Consider the following 19,724-nt stretch of genomic DNA (forward strand, 5'->3'; position numbering starts at 1 on the left):
TAACATACTATTAAGTTTTAAATTCATTTCATCTCAATTGCTGCTACATCTGCTCTTTCCTTGACATATTTTCATTACACACCATTTTTATGGAGGCACATTATACAATATAATCATATCGTCTTCAGGAAAACATACATAGACTTTCCATGTTCTTTATTGTTCCACAACCAAGGAACAACATAAAAGAAATAATAGAATGGCTATCACTAATTTATAAATGAAGGGCCTCTTCTGATCTTGCTCTGTGGACTAATGCATGATTAGCCACATAATAAACTGTAAGGCAGGCCCTCTTTCCCTCTGTATAAATATGGTATTAAGGAACAGCAGAGCTGATCCCCCTCCAGGAAGCCTCACCCTCTCAGTGTCTGCTGGGTACTGCCTCTTCAGTAGAAGACACAGTCCTCTGAAGCATGATTCTAAATTAGTCTTAATGATAAAAACCGGTAGTCAGATATCAAGGGTGAAAGCTGAAAGGTCAGAGAAGCAGAGCGGTAGCCACCAGAGGGACTTCCTACCTCAGGAATCCTCAGACAGAATGGGGGCAGGACCCTGTCTCCACCTGCCTTATGTTCCTGTCTCCACCCTCTAGTGCTGGGCTTAAAGGTGTGTACCATCACCACCACCACCAGGCTCTGTTTCTCTTTTACACTGGTTCAATATCGTATAGCCCAGGGTGGCCTTGAACTCCTTATCTTCCCACTTCCTCCTCCCAAGTGCAGGGATTAAAGTTGTGTACCATCACTTCCTGGCTTCTATGGTTAACTAGTGGCTAGCTCTGCCCTCTGATCCCCAGGCAAACTTTAATTGTTAGAACACAAACAAAATACCATACAACAGTCCTTGGTTCTAAAGAGATTGGAGTGCATGGGGAAGTGGCCAATTAACAGCAGCACTGCAGGTTGGTGGAGTGGAAACTTGGAGAGCAGTCAGTAGAAGTGGAAAGAAAGTACAAATGGTCACCATTGCTGTCTTTATATGGTAGAAACCGTACTAAATACTTTGGATTATGACCTGTATCCTTCACAACAATCCTTCAATAGAATTTAGCATTCCCACATCAGAGGTAAGTAGAGCAGGGCTCAGGACTCATGTCAATCAAGTTCTCCAAGTGAGAGAGAGTCCTGGAAGAGAGCACTCATTTCATTTCACAGAAGCAAAAGGTAGGCTGTTAGGACCCTTCCTGTCCTTCCATGTATTTCTTTATTGAAGCAGAACTTAGGAGCTGTTACAACTATGTCACAATACATCTTATGCTGTTAACTCAGAGAATGTAATCCTCAATGGCTTGAGCTAGATCTGATCTCAAAAATGAAGGGGAAAGTGAATTTGAACAGAAAAAAAGCAGGGAACCCCAGGTAGTCAATCTACTAATCTTCCCTGATGAGCTGGCAAAACAGAGACCAACTGAGCAGGAACTTTCTAGACTGTCCAGGAGTCAAGGAAGTTTTCCATTGACATTTGAACATGGTGTGTGCATATGGGACCAGATGCATTTGGGTGCCTGCTCATTGGGCCTCAATTTTTTCAAAGTGTACATTGCCTGTTTCGATAAAGAAATATATGGGGATAGTTGATGAATTAATAAAGCTGACATGTCCAGACAAGATGTAGTTTCAATCATCATTGCTTCCTATACTATAAGGACTATCTTATGGAATGACTGCAAAACCAGAAGAGAGTTACTGAAGCGATGCAAAAAGAGATTTCAAGTTAAGGTTATAGGTCACGTGATATGGAATTGCATTGACTGCTTCCCTCAGAGAAGTTACTCATTACAGCACATAGGTCAGGCCTTACAGGAGCCACTGCAATTAATTTTAAACAAAAGGTACAGAGGAAAGAGTAGAGTGTTGAGGAGTGTAAGATGCTAAAGACTCTCTCACCACACACAGTCATATCTTCTCTTCATGATACTTAATAGTAGTTTTTAAACTTAGAGACAAGCTTTGTGTTGTCCTTGGTAGAAGGATATCTATGATGCTGACCTTTTCTATGATGACAACCTTCCCAGTAGAATGGCAGATTATGGGCCGACAGCACACACAATATGGCTTGGAGATAAACATAATATTTTTGATAGAAAAAAAGAAAATAAGTCCCCATTGGGAGCCATCTTTGTTCTATAAAGAAGGTTTTGAAAGCAAAAGTACCTGGGCATGATTCCCCAAGATAGAGGCGCTATGAAGGCCAAGTGCCCATGGTTTCATGCTTAAACACTTGTAAACAGACATTCTAGATTGTTAATTTGCCTAATTAGGTTATGAGCAAATTTAACAATAGTGGCATTTAGTAATTACTTTCTTCATGCCAGGAGGTTTCCTAGGCAAACAGTATGGAAATGGTGGAACTGAGATAGGAGCCTTCTCTCCTATTATATTACATCTTGCCCATCTGCTAGTGTCTAGTGTTCATCAGCATTTATAATGAAAACTCATTGACATCAAAGAAGGTACAGATTAGATAACTGAATATTTAAAAGGAAAATTTGCCTAAATGGGAGGAGATATTTGAAACTAGTATCTTAACTAAGGATCTTACCTGGTACGCAATTCATTTATTCTCCATGTTGTTTGGGAGACTCTCTCCCCTCCCCTCCCTTTCCCTCTCCTCCCCTCCCCTCCCCTCCCCTTCCATTTCCTCACAGAGAAAGATAACTGATAAATAAAATGTAAAATGCTAGGATGTGTTATCAAGTAACTTGGCCCCACCCTCAGCATGTGTCCAAAGCCTCATTTGTTCTGACCACCCACCTGGCCACTTTGCTGCAGTCCCCCATGATAACACTTAGGGGTCACTGTGACAGCTTGAAATGGTCTCATCTCTATCCTTGCTTCCAGGTTCTGTTCCCATCTTAGATACCAGTGATGTTCCTTAAACAGAAGTCAGGATATATCATTCCTCTCCGCAGTCCCATCCCATGCCCATGCAGGTAGTCTCATTTTCACGTGCTGCTGTTGTTTCCTCTGACAGCCTCACAGGCTTCCTTGAACAACCGGGGTGAGTCTCGTCATCTCCACAGTTAGCTCGCTCTTCCTTCTCCAGCTGCTCTTCCTAGCATCTCCTTCTCACCCAGCTCAAATGCACGAACTGAAACGTGTCAGGTTTTAGCAACCTCTGGTCTCTCATTCCATGTTCTTCTCTGTGGCATCCTAGCAGGTTATGCATTTTAACACTCTTTCCAGTAATCATCCCTTTAGATCTTAGAAAGGCACACTTAACATGCATTAAATGGAAGAAACAGAAGGAAACTGTGAAGAATAACCTTCAGATTGCTATAAATGAGAACAACATCTGAGAAACAAGAATTAATGTCAGAAGAAAAAAAAGAACTAGATGAGGTTAAAACATGAACTTAGATAAGAGAAATACAACAGTAAATCCCAAACCTCAGCAAGGAAATTAAAATCTGTACTGGAAGCTGGAAAGAGCAGAAGGTGACCCAATTGTACAGACCTCATAGTGAAGGTGTTGTTTCAGAATGGTGAGAAAATAACGAACTGCTGGAAATTATCTCATAATTTATTGCTTATGCTACATATCAGTCATTATAGTGGCCTCTCTCTCATCTAGCTTCTCAATTCAGAGGCTACATATAGCATTTATCTTCAACTCTATATATGGAAAATAGACTGAACAAATCATCTTACAGGGTAGATACTGATTGAGCTAAATTTCAATGGAAATCTATTTGACTGTAGTGAATGTGATGTTCTCACTCTGTAGTTTCATAATGAATCTGATGAACAGAAAGTTAATATTTAACCCATTAAATAATAAGTGTCTGAAGAAGACAATTGTAGCTAAAGATTTCCTGTGTCCACCCAGCTCCCACAGCCATTCAGACCCAAGTAAACACACAGAGACTTATATTACTTATAAACTGTATGGCCGTGGCAGGCTTCTTGCTATCTAGTTCTTATATCTTAAATTAACCCATTTCTATTCATCTATAAGTTGCCATGTGGCTTGTGGCTTACCAGTACTTTCACATCTTGCTTCCTCTGTGTCTGGCTGACGACTCCTGACTCAGCCATCCTGTTCCCAGAATTCTCTTCTCTGCTTGTCTCGCCTATACTGTACTTCCTGCCTGGTTACTGGCCAATCAGCATTTTATTTATCAACCAAATCAGAGCAACACATTCACAGCATACAGAGCGATATCCATAGCAGACAATGAAAACCAAATCCAGTGAAAGCTTTCAGTGGTTATAGAAAATAAACTTCTGGCATATTTTCAAATAGAGTTATACAGGCACATAGTAGATGGTAAATAAGCATTCGCTTATTGGACCATCAAAACTACTAATGAATATTTGGGCTGTGTCTGCTAGGGTGTTGCAGATTTTATTTACATCATTGTACACTGCACTGCTATTTTCTGATAAGAAAATGAAAGCACAGGAGATTAAATGAGCTATTCAAAGCCACAGACCTAATAGGTGGGAGAAATTGGAATTTGAATAGCAGAAGTTTAACAACTATATAAAAATCATATTTAGAAGAACAACAGGACTCTGGGTGTCCTAGGAATGCTAAAATTACTGAGACCCCCAAAGATCTTGTGTATATATGGATTATGCCCACAAATGTTGACCATAGTAGAAACTAAAACTGATATTACAGGGGTTTGAGAGATGGCTCAGTGCTTAAAACACCTGCTACTCAATCACAGGACAATTTAGATCCCAGCACCCTTGTGCCTCTGGCATCTCACAAATATATATATATATAAAATATATATTTATATATATATATAAAATACAGTGTATGCCAGGAGTGTGTAATGCCTATGAAGGTCAGGAGAGAGCATTGACTCCCATGAAGCTGAACTTATAGGTGGTTGTGAGCTACCCAGTGTGGGTGCTGGAAACCCACCTCTGATCCTCCTGAAGAGCAGAAATCATGCTTAACCACTGAGCTATCTCTCCAGCCCTGTGATGTTGTAGGTTTTAAACTTTGCTTTCTTCATTTAAAAAATAATAATCCCACCAGATATTAATTTTCTGAGCCAAAAATTCAACGAGAAGAATGGCAAATAAAATTGTAATTATAAGTGTCTCTGATTATTAGTATAATTGTTTTGTTAGAGTTTCATGAATCTCTGACATGATACATGCACAGCAAATCCTATTTGTTATTTTTAAATGAAATTAAGATATACTCATAAACCAAAAGAAGAATGGCATTTTTTTTCACAAGTTTGTAAGTAATTTTAATATTGGCCTTCACAGAAGACAGCTGGAGTCTCTTCTCTGCATCTGCATTGACTCTGCTGGTTTGGTTGAAGCCTGTGAAGAGGTGGCCACACAAGACAAACAGTTGTAAGATGGATGAGTGTTCTGAGGACTTTTTAGGCATCACAAGTGGAGGTTATTTCTTTAGAGACTGCACACAGATGGTTTTCTACTTTTATTATCCTTTCTGATTTTATCTCCTACAAATCATTCTCATCTTTCTTTCTTCCAAAAGGAAATTTGCTATTTTTAAAATACAACTTATAATAGAAATCCTGAGCTGGGCAATTTTTAAAATTTAATTATCAATGTTCAAGGTGATCAGTGTGTGTGTGTCCCAGAAACTTCTAGAGCTTTCCAGTGAGTTTCATGTCTTTCTTCCACTTGTTCCTTTTTACATTATTATGATGTTTATACAGTCAATGTGCTTTAATCACTTGAATTTATGTAAGTTATCTTTATCCAGTGTCTTAGTTCATGTTCTGTTGCTAACAACATAATACACAGACTGGGTGAGTTACAAGGGAAAGAGATCTATTTCTAGCTCATGGTTCTGGTCCAAATTGAGGGGATGCACCTAATTCCTTCTTGGTTCCTGAGTCCTGAGGTAGTAAAGGATACATGTTGAGACAAGGAGCTAAACTGAGACCCAGAACACTGGATGTTACAGCAGACCCTCTCCTGAGGTAACCTGTTACAGAATATTATTTTCAGGTGCATTACTTTTGTTTATGCTGCATTTGTTTAACTCTGTAAAGCTGTGTTTCTTGCCTGTCTAAAACACCCAATGGTCCAATAAAAAGCTGAATGGCCAATAGTGAGGCAGAAGAGAGAAATCAGTGGGCCTGGCAGGCAGGATAAATAGAAGGAGAAATCTGGGGGAAGGGGAGGAAGGAGCAAGAGAAGGAGGAGGACACCAGGGGTCAGCCACCCAGATACACAACAAGCAACAGAGTAAGAAAGAAAGGTATACAGAAATAGAGAATGGGAAAAGCCCAGAAGCAAAAGGTAGATGGAATAATTTAAAATTAAGTAAAGTTGGCAAGAAATAAGCCAAGCTAAGGCTGAGCATTCATAATTAAGAATAAGCCTCCGTGTGTGATTTATTTAGGAGCTGGGTGGTGGGCCCCCCAAAAGAGCAGAAAGAAACAATGACAGTAACCCATGAACTCACTATTCTCCTTAGGCATCAACGACACTCACAAGTTAACTCAGTCTTATGACAAAGCTCTAATCACCCATCCTACCTGCTCCTGCCTCTTGTTACCTCTCAATGGTATTAAACATCTGCATGAGTTTTTGAGGGCAAAAACCACCTCTAGGGCATAGCATCAGCATGGCTTTGGCACATTCTTCTCAACCTACCATAAAGTCAAATTCTCTGCCATTCCCTGTCTACTATGTCATCAGCAATTATCCAAAGGGATGCAGGCTATTTTGGATGAAAAGACTAGTCCTCAATATTCTGACTCCTAGTATCTGTTGCAGCCCACACTGGGCAGACCTGGAAAATACCTTTTGAAAAAGTGAAGAGGCCATGAATATATACCATGATTTCACAATGCTATCCTACAGATATTTGGGGACCACATAATTCTTCATTGTGAGGGATGATCTGTCCATTGTAGGATGCTTGGCATGGTGTCAGGGGTCTCCCCCATAAGCACCTACCTAAGTAGATCAGTTACAGTTGTATTCATCCATTGTAGAATGTCTTGAAGAGGGTTGAGAAAATTGCCTCTAACTGCTCAGGTTTCTCTTAAGATTGCATAAATCTTTTAAATTCTACAAAATATCCTTAGTTAGAAATTATTGGTAAATATCTGCATTTCTAGTAACATTAAGATAAACACTGTATTATTACTGTTTTGCACAGTTGTGACCTAATAACTGCCAGAATGACTTAAAGGAAGTATAACTCGCTTTGGCTCACAGTTTTGTAGAGCTCAGTACATGGAAATTTGGCCCAAGTTGGGAATAAAATCATGGAAGCAGAAACACATAGAGGAGCAAGCCCTCCACCTCACAGAAACTAAAAAAGGAATGGCCAGAAAAATTAAGCACAACCTTCAGAGGCATGCTTCCAGCTACCCACTACTTGCAGATTCACCTCTCATTGTAACCAAGGCTTTATTTTGTTTGCCTTGGTTTTAGTCGTAGACAATTTGTCTTCTCATCCCAAGTTTGGAAGTGTCTGTGACTTCATTGGCTTTGCCCTGCTGTATTTCCTAACCCTGTTTTCATGGCTAAGGTGGTCAGCCTCTGTTGTTTGTTTTTATTCTTTTGTTCTTTTGGGGACCCACCACTCAGCTCCCAGATAAATCACACATGGAGGCTTATTCTTAATTATGAATGCTTGGTCTTTGCTTGGCTTAGTTTCTAGCCAGCTTTTGTTAAATTATCCCATTCTCTTACTTCTGTAAATCTTACTCTTACTCTGTGGCTGGCTGTGTAGCTGGGTGGCTGGCTCCTCCTCCTCCTTCTCTCACTCCTTCTTTTTTCTTTTCTCCACCTCCCAGATTTCTCCTCCTATAAATTCTCTCTGCCTCCCAATCCCACCTATGCCTATCCTGTCTCCTGCCTTGCTATTGGCTGTTCAGCTCTTTATTAGACCATCAGGTGTTTTAGACAGGCACAGTAACACAGCTTCAGAGAGTTAAACAAATGTAGCATAAACAAAGTAACATGACTTAAAATAATATTCTACAACAAGCCTCTTTAAACAGAATTCACTTTTCAGTGCTTTCCTTTAAGCCTGCCCAGGTAATGTCTTAACCTCTCACTCATGTGTTTTTGTTTTTCCTCTAAAACATTTATTCATACAATACATATTTAATCATGTTTTTCCCTCCCCCAATTCTTCTCAGATTCCCATCTTCCCTGCCCACTCAACTTTATGTTCTTCCCTCCTACCCTCCTTCCCTTTCTTCCTTTTCCTTTCTTTCTCTACCTCTCTCTCTTGCTTTTTCTTGTTCTTACACACATACACACACATACACACACACACACACACACACACACACACACACACACACCAAAATAAACAAGCAAAAAATACAGTAAGACATAAAAAAAAAGATAAAAACCCAAATGAAATAAAATCCCACAAAAGATCCATGGAGTTTACTTTGTGTTGGCCAACTGCTCCTGGGCTTGGGGTCTGCCATGGGGTGTGCTTGATATACCCAGTGACACTCACCCATGTGTTTGAAACCCCAGTTCTTAGCTCTGTTTGAACCATTTGAGATTATCTATATCTTATTTTCTGTCTTCACTTCTGGATTACAGAATTTGACTCATTTTGAAAAGTAGCCAAGACTGTAATGAAATATGTCTCTATAGTGTTTTATCCAGGACTACTGTGTCTGTGGCTGGAGGCATTTATCCATGTGTACCAGTTCACACTGCCTCAGCCTCCACTTCCTGGTCATAGTTCCTGAGACGCACCACACTTATACAGATTCTTTTCTGTATATTTCCCTCTTATTTCCAAAAAATACACACAAATGAAATGTGTTCACTATGCTCTTATTAAAAAGCAACACAAAGGCCAGAGAGATGGCCCAGTGTTTAAGACCATGTACTGCTCTTACAAAGGACCTGAGTTTGGTTCCCAGCACCCTTGTCAGGCAGCACACAACTGCCTGTAACTCCAGCTCTAGGAGATCTGGCACACATGGCTTCTGAGGGCACTTGTTCTCATGTGGGCATCCCTCCCTCCATACTCATAAACTCCTGATTCAAAAAAAAAAAAAAAAGAAAAAAGAAAAAAATTCTTCAAAAACAGGCAACACAATACAGATTTCTTAATTTATAGGAAATCCTTTTTCTAGTTTACAATAAAAAAGTTTCATTTCAGTTAAAATGGGGCCATGTAATACAACTAAAATATTGCAAGTCACTAGCAATGAAATTACCCAGTCACATTTTAATCTTCATTTTTTCATAATAAGAACTTTTAAAATGGTAGAAATACTAGGAAGTTAAATGTAGAGAGCAGTTAGAAACAATATGTAAATACAATTATTTAACAATACCTCGTCTGCAGATCATTAAACATAGTTCTTTGGGGATGATGAAAATCTGTCTTTCTGCAGGTGATAGCAATGCAAGGGTTGTTGGGCTCTGAAAAGCCCTTGCCCTGCAAACAGGAAGGCCTGAGTTCAATCCCCAGAGCACACACAGAGCTTTGGTCAGAGTGGCCCACTCTAACCCAAGGCTGGCAAGATGGGCGAGGAGTGGGTGAGGGGGTATGACAGACAGACCTATGGAAACTCACGGAAAAGTTCTAGGTCAGTCAGAGACTCTGTCTCAAATAAAGAGACTCGGTCCTCCCATTCAACCATTCGAGGAGAACACTAAACTAGAAGTCACAATATCTATGCAGAGGACCTGGTGCAGACCCGTGCAGGCCCTGTGCATGCTGCTTCCATCTCTGTTATTTAGAGAGACTTGTTTTCTTGGTGTTCTCCTTTCCTTCTGCTCTTACACCCTTTCTGCCTCCTCGTCCATGGGTTTCTGAGGGGCAGGATTTGATGGAGACATCCCCTTTGGGGCCGAGTGTTCCTAGGTCTCTCATTCTCCGTGTAATGCCTGACTGTGGGTCTCTATGTTTGTTTCCATCTGCTGCAGGAGGAGACTTCTCTGATGATAGCTGAACTGATCTATGGGTACAGCAGAATATCATTAGGAGTCATTTTATCACTACATTTCTTTCTGGTTTTAGACCAGTATTATTTGGTTTTTCCCTAAGTTTCTGGGCTATATAGTCTCAGGTTCTTGGTCACCCAAGCAGTGTTGGGTATAGACTACATCTGGTAGAGTGGGCCTGTAGTCAGATCAGTCCCTGATCAGTTCTTCCATAAGCTTTGTGCCATCATTACCCCAGCATATACACCCTCGTAGAAAAGGGGTTTGTGGTTCCCTTGGAGTTTATGTTACTCTTCTGATAGCATGCAGAATACCTTCTGGTAACAAAGAGGCTGGAACATAGTGGTGGAGGCTCTGTGTAGGCACCAGCTGAACATCATGTTCAATATAGGTGTTGTCTTCAGCAATGGGACCTTGCTGTCAGTTTGTGGACAGCCACCCTATGGTCAGCTTCCACTGGGAAAAACAGGCATGTGGATTTTATGAAATGAGCACTTGGTACACAGAAAAGCGTCTAAGGTTTTCTTGGATTAGCCAGGTTAGACCAGATGGAAAAGGATAAATAGAGCCTTGAAAGACGAGTCAGAGGAAGGGAGGCGGTCACAGAGGCATGAGAGCATCACTGGTAAGACAGGGATAATTAGCATGTGAGACTATGAGACTCTGGAGAATGTAAAAGCATATAAATAATTTAAAAGAAAAGATGTGTCTGTGGAAAGCTCAGCTGAAAAGTGCTGCTCCATAAGCAAGAAGGCCCAGCCATGCATGGGTGGGTGTGCCTCTCGTCTCAGTGCTGGAGGCAGAGATAGGTGGATTCCAAGAGCTCTCTGGCCAGCCAACGTAGCCCCAGGTCTCATTGAGAGATGATTTCTCAAAAACGAGGGGGACAGCTCCTGAGGAATGACACTAGAGAGGTTGACTTCTAGCCCCCACATGCACACACCTGCACACACATATGTAGACCCTGTGCACACATGTAGGAACATGCACACATGCATGAACATATGTGCGTGTGCACGCGCGCGCACACACACACATACACTCATATCTGCACATACACACAAAATAACACATACAAAGAAAAGGTATAATATAATATAATAGTTTTTATTTTCTCCCTTCTTTTCCAATTCAGAAATAGATGATAGATTTCCCCAAGAGAAAGAAACAGCATATGTTATACATTTATTCCCCAGGTTTCAACAAAGGCAGATGCCATCAACATCAGTTGGGAGCTAGGTGGCATCTTGTATTGGGGTTTTATCATTGTGACATACATCCTGTTAACTCCTATTGGATATGTGTGGGTAGATAGCCCAGTAATTTAGTAGACTGCCTTGTTTTAGACTTGCAGAGTGACTATGTTACATTGGACCAAGGGGAAGCAATGATGTATAACCTGAACCACCAAAATAAGGAACAAGCAAATAGGCCTGAGCATGGTACAATATTAAAACCAAATATAAGCTGGGAAAGATTATTGGTAGAAAAGTGGAGGCAACAGACATTTTACTGGGTTGTCACCCCCAAAGTTCAAGGCTATATAGATTTCCATAATAAAAGTGAGACAAAGCCAGTCCACTTATTCTTGGCTTTTTTTTTTTTTAACCTGAACATGCACCAGGTGCCTGAAGGAATGGCCCCTGTGATGAGGTCCCTTACATTCTTAATGGCTGGGAGTTATAGGCAAGCATTGTACCACAGAGGCCATGTCTGGGTTCCATGCATCGTTCTTAGCCAACTCTTGTTGGGACTGCATGACTGTGTTGTTCCTTCAGCCAAACAAATTGCATAGATACTAACTTGTAACCACCTTAGGTTATGCTCGGTCCGCTTCGTGGTTCTAATGGCCCAGCATTTATTTCCAAAGATGATCGTAATTTAGAATGGACTGAGCTTCCAGATATTATGAAACCATTTAGATCATTTGTGTATCCATTCCAATCTTCTGTGGGTGCCACTGGAGTGACAGATGATGGGTGACATGGACTATGTCAACTCGTTAATATTGTAACTTTATGTCAGTGTGTTCAACTATCAGAAATGCCCCTTTCTACTTGAATTTAAATGCTGGACTACCCAGCTCTTTGCCTGTCTTGACATAAAAATTGCATTCAATTTGATAATCATAGCTTCCTTATTTAGGTGTAAACAGTTGTTTGAATGTTCATAGCACTTACCATCACCTCATTGAGGCCCTGAAGCCACAGGTGAGGTCTGTCCCATTTCCAGGATGCAATGGTGGCCAGCAAGAGGCTGGATGTGGGGGCCATTAACTTGATGCCCTGTGTCTACCTTATGACTTGGAGTCTTTACCACTTGTGAGTAACTTGTACTTTTTCATTTTTTAGGGCAACATAACTATTTATGTGCTGGAAGAAATGACTGCATTGTTGATAAAATCCGCAGAAAGAACTGCCCAGCATGTCGCCTGAGAAAGTGCTGTCAGGCTGGCATGGTCCTTGGAGGTAATGTTGACGTTTTTTTGTCCATAGTATAGTGTCTTATAACACTGAGTCCGAGAATCCCTTTTTTCATTCATCTTTATTTTTGTTTTTTCTTGTTTATTGGTAATGAGCATTCATACTCCAGTTTGAAACAACCAACAATACAATCCTGTTAACTCTGGAGACTTCGAGCATGCTGAGTTCTGTTGGGAGAGGAACCCCTCTGTCTCTGCTGTTTATCAGTAGACTTTATGATAGGGCCTGGACCTGTCTGTAGGCAGTATGGGTTAGAGTCTAGGCTCTGCCACTTACTACTTATGCGATGTTAAATAATCCACCAATCCTTTGGGGCCATTAGGCTTTTTAACTGTAGAATGAGAGTCCAGAGGTCTCTTTGAGCTCATAACTTGATTGTGAAAGTTTGTGAGATGCAAATTAAGTAATGACTAACTAACCAAGGTTACCACCATGGACGAAGAATCCATTTCATAGACACGTAGTAGTAACTCCCTACTGTATTTTTGTTTTTAGGCTCTTACAGCTTTTAATAATATAGTAGTAAATGCACTAAAGTTGGACCTAGCAGATGACTGAGTAGCTAAAGGTATTGCCACCAAGCCTAATGACTCAAGTTCAAACTCCAGAGCCCATGTGGTGGGAGGAGAAAACCAACTTCCCAAATTTGTAGTCTATCCTCCATATATGCAACATGGCATATTTGTGCCTATGTGTGTGCTCCTTCATTCATGTGCACACATACACACATGCACACACACACACAAACACACTTAATGAAATATATTAAAGTCATGAGTTAGAGAGATAGTAAAATGCTTGTCTTGCAAGCATGAGTACTTGAGTTTGATCTCCAAAATCCACCTTTTTTTACAGGACTGGGTATGGAAACACTGACTTATGACCCAAGTTCTAGGGAGATAAAGACCAAAATTTCCCTGAGGTTTGGTGGCTAGCCATTCCAGCCTACTTTACAAACTCCAGGGCTGTGAGCAGACTTTGTCTTCACAAGAGAAAATAGAGGAATGTCGTTCATGGTTGTCCTCTGGCCTCCACAACCACATGCACAAGAATTCGTGAACACTCTTACACATACACATGCTCTCATACACATACACACAAACATATCAGAGTCAGTCATTTTTAAATAATGGTTGTGTTTATTCTTTGAGAATTTCATATATTTTGGTTATATTCATTCCCTCCATAACACTTCCCAGGTTTCCCCTCACCTCCCTACCACACAGCTTCTACCTCTTTCTCCCTTCCTCTTTCTCTCTCTCTTAAGACTAAAATGCCATGGGATCCAGTGTGTGTTGGTCGACTCCTCCTGTGCACAGGGCCTGCCGTGGAGTGTGGTTGACAGACTCAGTGTCGTTGCACTGGGAGGGGAGAGTCGTAGCCTACACAAGAATGTCTAGGAATCAGTTTTGTGTGTGGAGAAGACCTGTCAGAAGCACAGTGAGACATATACTACATGTTGAGATGAAAGGATTTCTTCTTCCCGGAGCCGCCTAAAGCAAGCTTGCGTGTGTTCCCTCACTGTTCCACATTTCTTCCTTTGGGAAATGTTATTTTTAGACCAATATTCTTCAAATTTAAAACCTCACCCAAGTGTTATTTCCTCCCTAAAAATTTTGCCAATGTTCTTGGGTAAAATTAACACCCATTCAACATTCTGGCCACTTTGCTGAGCTGCAATAATTCACCGAGTTGCAGCATTCCTAGTATTTTATGGTTTTATGACTAAAGACTATTTTCCCCAAGTAAACGCCCAAGTCTCAAGTGTGTCCATACAATGCCTGGTTGGGGAGGTGCTCAGAAGGCAGTGACTACATCAGTCACCCATTTTCAGTACTTCTCAAGTCCTGCACCTCAGTTTCCTCCTCTTTACTTTTCAGCTTTGTCCTCAACGGTCTTGGTGACCTCCCACATTTTAGAGAGCCAGGGCTTTCTCACAAGTCACACTTCTTGCTGTTGGAGCTGCAAAATGGACTTGGAGATGCTGTGGCCACTCCCTGGCTCCATTGCTGTTTTTTTTTTTTCTACAGCATGGTTGCCTTAGAGAACACCATGGCCTCTAATTTGATGATCCACTTCCATCAGGATTATAATATGGTTATCAATTCTTTGACAATTTCATAATGGATTTTGATAATGCTTAACCCCCATTCCTCCCCCAACTCCTCCTAGAACTACCTTACCCAACTTTCTGTCTGTCTGTCTGTCTCTGTCTCTGTGTCTCCATCTCTCTCTGTCTCTCTGTTTCTCTGTCTCTGTCTGTCTGTCTGTCTGTCTGTCTCTTCCTCTCTTCCCCCTTTAAAATAATAATTCACAGAGTCCAGTTGTCACTGCCCACATACTAACGGGTATGAGGTGGGGGTCAGCCACTGGAGCTTGGTTGACCCATCCATCAGGAACTTTAATCTGGGATTCTCCCTTAAATCCCTTTAAAGGATTCTTCCCTTTGACCACAGGTTAGAAATAGAGTTCAGGCAGAGTATTCAGAGTATGTCTGATGATGTAAGGTCAACCTAGAGAGTCTCATGCTCTCTCATAATGTTCTTGAGCTGTGCCCTGTCATCCAAGCTTGTATAGTCTTTCAATGCCCTCTCTATACATACATCTTGTCAGTTTACTCCATTATTCAAGCCATACCCTAACACCTCCAGAATTACCACTATATTTTCATAATTCTACATTATCACTGTTTTAGCTTGGATTCCTCCATCTTCTGATTTCTTTTCTCACCTCCCTTCCTTTCCCTTCCTTCCTAATTTTCTTTCTTCCTGCCTACCCTTCACTTCTATTTCTTCCTCTTTTTTGATAACAGCAGAAAATAAATTTTCTCACTGTGTGCAATGCTTGTCTTGCAAGCAGGGGTCCTTGAGCTTGATTTCCAGAACTCACCTTTTTAGAAAGGTCGGGCAGGGTGATTCCAGTTCTGGGGCGGTGAAGATCAGCACATCAGTGGAGTGTGATGGCCAGGCAGGCAAGCCTACTGGGAACACTCTGGGACTGTAACAGACACTGCCTCACAAACTCCAGTCCTCCTGGGGCTTGCACTCTGCAGTGAGGTAAGTGACACACATACCAAAGGACAAAGGCTCTGTGAACACTGTTGAGCAGGTGGATATATGCATGAGTGTCAGGGGGGCAGCATGTCCCTGAGCCTTACAGCGGTCCACATCTTCATTTGACTCAGCTGTTTCTTGAAACAATGAGTTTGATAGTGATAACTTTCCTAAAGCAGAGTGAATACATTCCGAACGGCTTTAATGTACATTCAATGTACTGCCAAAAACAGTGTATGTAGCAGAAGTGGTTTTACTCCTCCAGGGGAGGAATAGATTAGGCCAGTGTGGTTTGTGTAGTGTGTTACACACCATACTTAGAGCTGCCCTTGCTGTTCTACTCACAGAATGGTCTAATCTCTACTAAGATGACCGAATTGTAAAAGGTGTGGGTCTCAGTCTGGAGAACATGGGGCAGAGTTCACCAGGGGAAGATCTAGAGGAGCCAGGAGTGTACCATATCCTTCCTGTGGCCTGGTTTCAAGAGAGCTAGAAGTGGGGAGAGAAAGGGGCAAGATCCACGTGGGCCTGCTGTGAGCCACTACTGTGGTGCCTATCACCCTTCAGAGCTCCTCCAGTCAGTGGGGCCCAGGTAAGTATGGGCTTCCTCTCCAAACTGGTCTCCTGCACATGCTGGTCTTTCTAGAGCTTTCTCTACTCCCTACTCTCCTACCTCCACAGGAAGGCAGCATACTTGACCCACATGCCACACACCCACATGCCACACACCCACATGCCACACAGTATTATGCTAAGAAGGATAAGGAGAGAGTGAATTCTGAGAGATATGGCGAAAGTTTCCAGGAAGAGCCCCAGAGTGTGAACACTTTATGAGAGGAAAAGGAGGATGGTGTATATAAAGTAAACTGTATATCTGAGGAAGTACAATGTTGCACAGCTTGGTGAGGATTTTTCTAGATGTAAGTCAGTGGAATGGGAAGAAGTGAAGCCTGGAAGTACGTTGGAACAACAGCAATCTTGAGTTTGAACTCCGATCATCAGACAGTATAGAAGTGATCTTTTCAAGCCAACTACCCTTGGTCTGCCTGTGAATAAACCCCTTTTTCACACTCTGCCCGGTCTTCCATCCCTGAAGTCCTCTTTCTCTCTTCCTCAGTCATGTCCACCACCCTTCTGAAGCCTGTGCTGTGGGTCACCTCCATCTGTGTGCACGTGGTTTGCTTCTGCCTGCACATTTTCTCTGCACTGCTCATGAACTCTGACTTATGTTTTATCATAAGTTCAGGGGTAACATTCAACAGAGTAGATAGCGTCTAAGGAGAGACAACTGAGGCTGATCTTTGGTGTGCATGTGTGCACACACACACACACACACACACACACACACACACACGAGAGAGAGAGAGAGAGAGAGAGAGAGAGAGAGAGAGAGAGAGAGAGAGAGAGAGAGAGAGAAGGCAAAAGAAAATGGAACGCCAGTGGAAGATTTCTTCAGGGAAGACCCAGAACATGGAGAAAGGAAGGATTCCACGCCATGGGTGCATACCAAAGTAGTCACAGATCAGAGAAACACACCGAGCTAGCAGCCTGTTGGCCAAGCTTCCTTGTCGGTGCTTCTAGTTTGTCTGTCCCTGACTCCTGTTTCTTATTGTGACCCTGTGTCCCAGAGCTTCTGAAATCATTGAGAAGTTAACCCCTTTGTAGAGCGTGCCTCTGTCAGTGAACTACTTTTGTGTGCAATGGCCTTTTGAGAACGAAGGGAAACTATTAATGTTTAAAATGTGACAAGGGATAGAAATGGGAACTTTTATGGACTAGCCAGTATGTAGATTGGTTCTCCATTTTCCTAATGTAATATGCAAAGTAGCCAAAACAAACATCTATTCTCTTGGGGATGTGGATAAAATAGTAAGAGCTTTGTTACATACTATCTAATGCATAAACTCAGTTAAATAAGGATTTGTAGATTAAAGACAGGAATTAATTCTTTAAGGTCATATTTAAAGTATGTTTTCCTAAGTAGTCTCCACTGCTTATTCTGTGCATGAGTCATTACCATTAGAAATAGTTAAATATATACTATTTTTCCTCTTAAAAAAACCCAGATGTTTCCAACAATGTCCCAAACTGATTGAAGTTGTTTCAACTTAGTTTATCTTTCAAAACAACATGTTGTCTTCAAAATAATTGAGTTTCATAGTGTGGATGGGTTATAAGGACTAACAATACAGCATTTTGGTTTGTTGGTTTGTTTTTGAGTTTGTGTTTTAAGTACAATACTTCTTTTCTCCCTTCCCTCCCCCAAAGTCCCCTCCCTACTTTCCTTCGAATTCATGGTCTCTTTTTCATTAACTGTTATCACATGCATGTATGTTTTTGTATATACATATATATTCCTAAATATAACCTGTTGAGTCCGAATAGTGTTACTTGTATGTGTATTTCAGGAATGACCATTTGGCACCAGGCCATTGGTGTGCTCTTTCCTGGGGAGGACCAGCTCTCCTACTCCCAGATTCCTTCAGTTGTCTGTAGTTCTTTGTGTGCAGAGGAGGCCTTGTGGGCTTTCCCCCAGCTTGTTTGTCATGTTTGGTGATGTCGTTTTGGTTCAACTGACGTTTAGTCAGTCATGTCGGTGGGACTTTATGGGTGTAGCATCTAATGTTACTAGGATACACAATCTCACAGCAAACTCCCTGATCCTCTGGCTCTTACAGCCTTTATGCCTCCTCTTCTGCAATGCTCCTAGAGCCTTAGGTGTGGGAGTGTTTTGTAGATGTTCCCATTGAGACTGGGCTCCACAACTCTGCATTTTGGTTGGTTGCCGATTTCTGTAATGCTCTCTGTCTGTTGCAAAGAGAAATTCCCTTGGTGAAGGGTAAAGACTACACCTAACTGTGGGGATAAAGACAAATGCTGGTTTAATAAATTAGTGTTTGTAGACTCTCCTCCAATAACCATGATTTTACTAGCACTGAGTACTTAGCTAGGTTTCCAGTACCGGGCATAGAGAATTTTTAGAGAGATAATTTGGGGATTAAAAAAATTAGTATATTTCAGGGCTATTAGAAAAATTCATTGAAATCTAGTGGTAGCCCAGGGACAGTATGAGGAACAAAAATACAACAATGGCCTACCTAATTATTTCAATAGTGGATCCACACAGAAGTTTATCAGAAAGAAGTGGTCAGTACACTTGGGTCTCCTGGGATTCAAACATAGCAGAACCTTTCTAAGAGTCATTGACAGGAATCTGCAGAACAAATAATCCAACTCATGTCACCCAGGAAGAAGGTCATTACTGCAAAGGACCAGACTCAGTGTCAGCAGAGTTTAAATTCAAGTTTCTGGAGTAGAGAGGGCTATGCTTGTGGGCTGTAGAAGATGTGTTCACTTTTGATTGACATCTGTCTGGGTAGTTCAGAGCTGGCTTCCTCCACATTAAGAGGAGGATACTGTGGAAGTAATCACGACTCACACACTGCTGAACAAGGAGCTGAACCCTCCTCTTCCTTCCTTCTAGCCTTTCCTTCCTTCCTTCCTCTCCTCCCTTCTTCCCTCTCTCTTTCTTCAGTTACATTTGTTCCTCCTTCCCAAAGTTTCCCATTTCATATACAAACCTGTGAATAAAGGTGACATATGAGAGGAAAATCTTGTCCAGGATTTAATAAAATCCTATGGGAGAAAGTCAGAAGAAATATGGTTTTGATGTGTCAAGGCATAGATTCTGCTAATGGGCTGTTTGTTCCTGTTTGCCCCAGTTACTGTTCTTATCCTAAGAATGATGATGAAGCTCTTGGTTTTTCCAGTGCCTGTGAGTCTTGTTTTTATGAATCACTTCTCTGGCTTTGCACAGGTCACAGTGAACTTTTACATTTAGTTCACTGCTGTGCATTACTGAGTAGGAAGATAGTTCCACCCCTAAGGATGGTGATATATCTTCTCAGTAGGGTTTCATGTGTCTAACTTCTTTAGAAAATATTTCTGCATAATGACTCTCTCTCTCTCTCTCTCTCTCTCTCTCTCTCTCTCTCTCTCTCTCTCTCTCTCTCTCTCTCACACACACACACACACACACACACAAACACACACACTTAGAAAGGAATACAGTTCTTTTACATTTGTGGAAAGAAATGCTAAGGAGCTACAAAAGTAACTAGCTCTTTCAAAAATAAAGAAATTTTTACATAGAGGAGTAATTAGATGACTAAGTTACTAATTAAATGAATAAGTAACGTTTATTAGAATATTTCTGTAGCTATGTTTTTGTTTTGTTTTGTTTGTAGAAAGTCATATACTCAAACTTTGGAAAGCTGTGTGAGGAAACAGTTGCTGGA

The 19,724-nt window shown here is 41.3% G+C and overlaps 1 protein-coding gene across 1 annotated transcript in view; it reads left to right on the plus strand.

Annotated features, from left to right (window-relative positions):
• Pgr (progesterone receptor) overlaps positions 1 to 19,724 on the plus strand; it is a 68,823-nt gene that overhangs the window by 14,252 nt on the left and 34,847 nt on the right. Inside the window, exon 3 of the mRNA XM_059267301.1 lies at positions 12,242 to 12,358. Coding sequence (XP_059123284.1) covers positions 12,242 to 12,358 — 117 coding nt within the window. The remainder of the gene's footprint in view (positions 1 to 12,241; positions 12,359 to 19,724) is intronic.

Source organism: Peromyscus eremicus, chromosome 7 (genome assembly GCF_949786415.1).
Source record: "Peromyscus eremicus chromosome 7, PerEre_H2_v1, whole genome shotgun sequence".
In the NCBI taxonomy this organism is placed as follows: Eukaryota; Metazoa; Chordata; class Mammalia; order Rodentia; family Cricetidae; genus Peromyscus; species Peromyscus eremicus.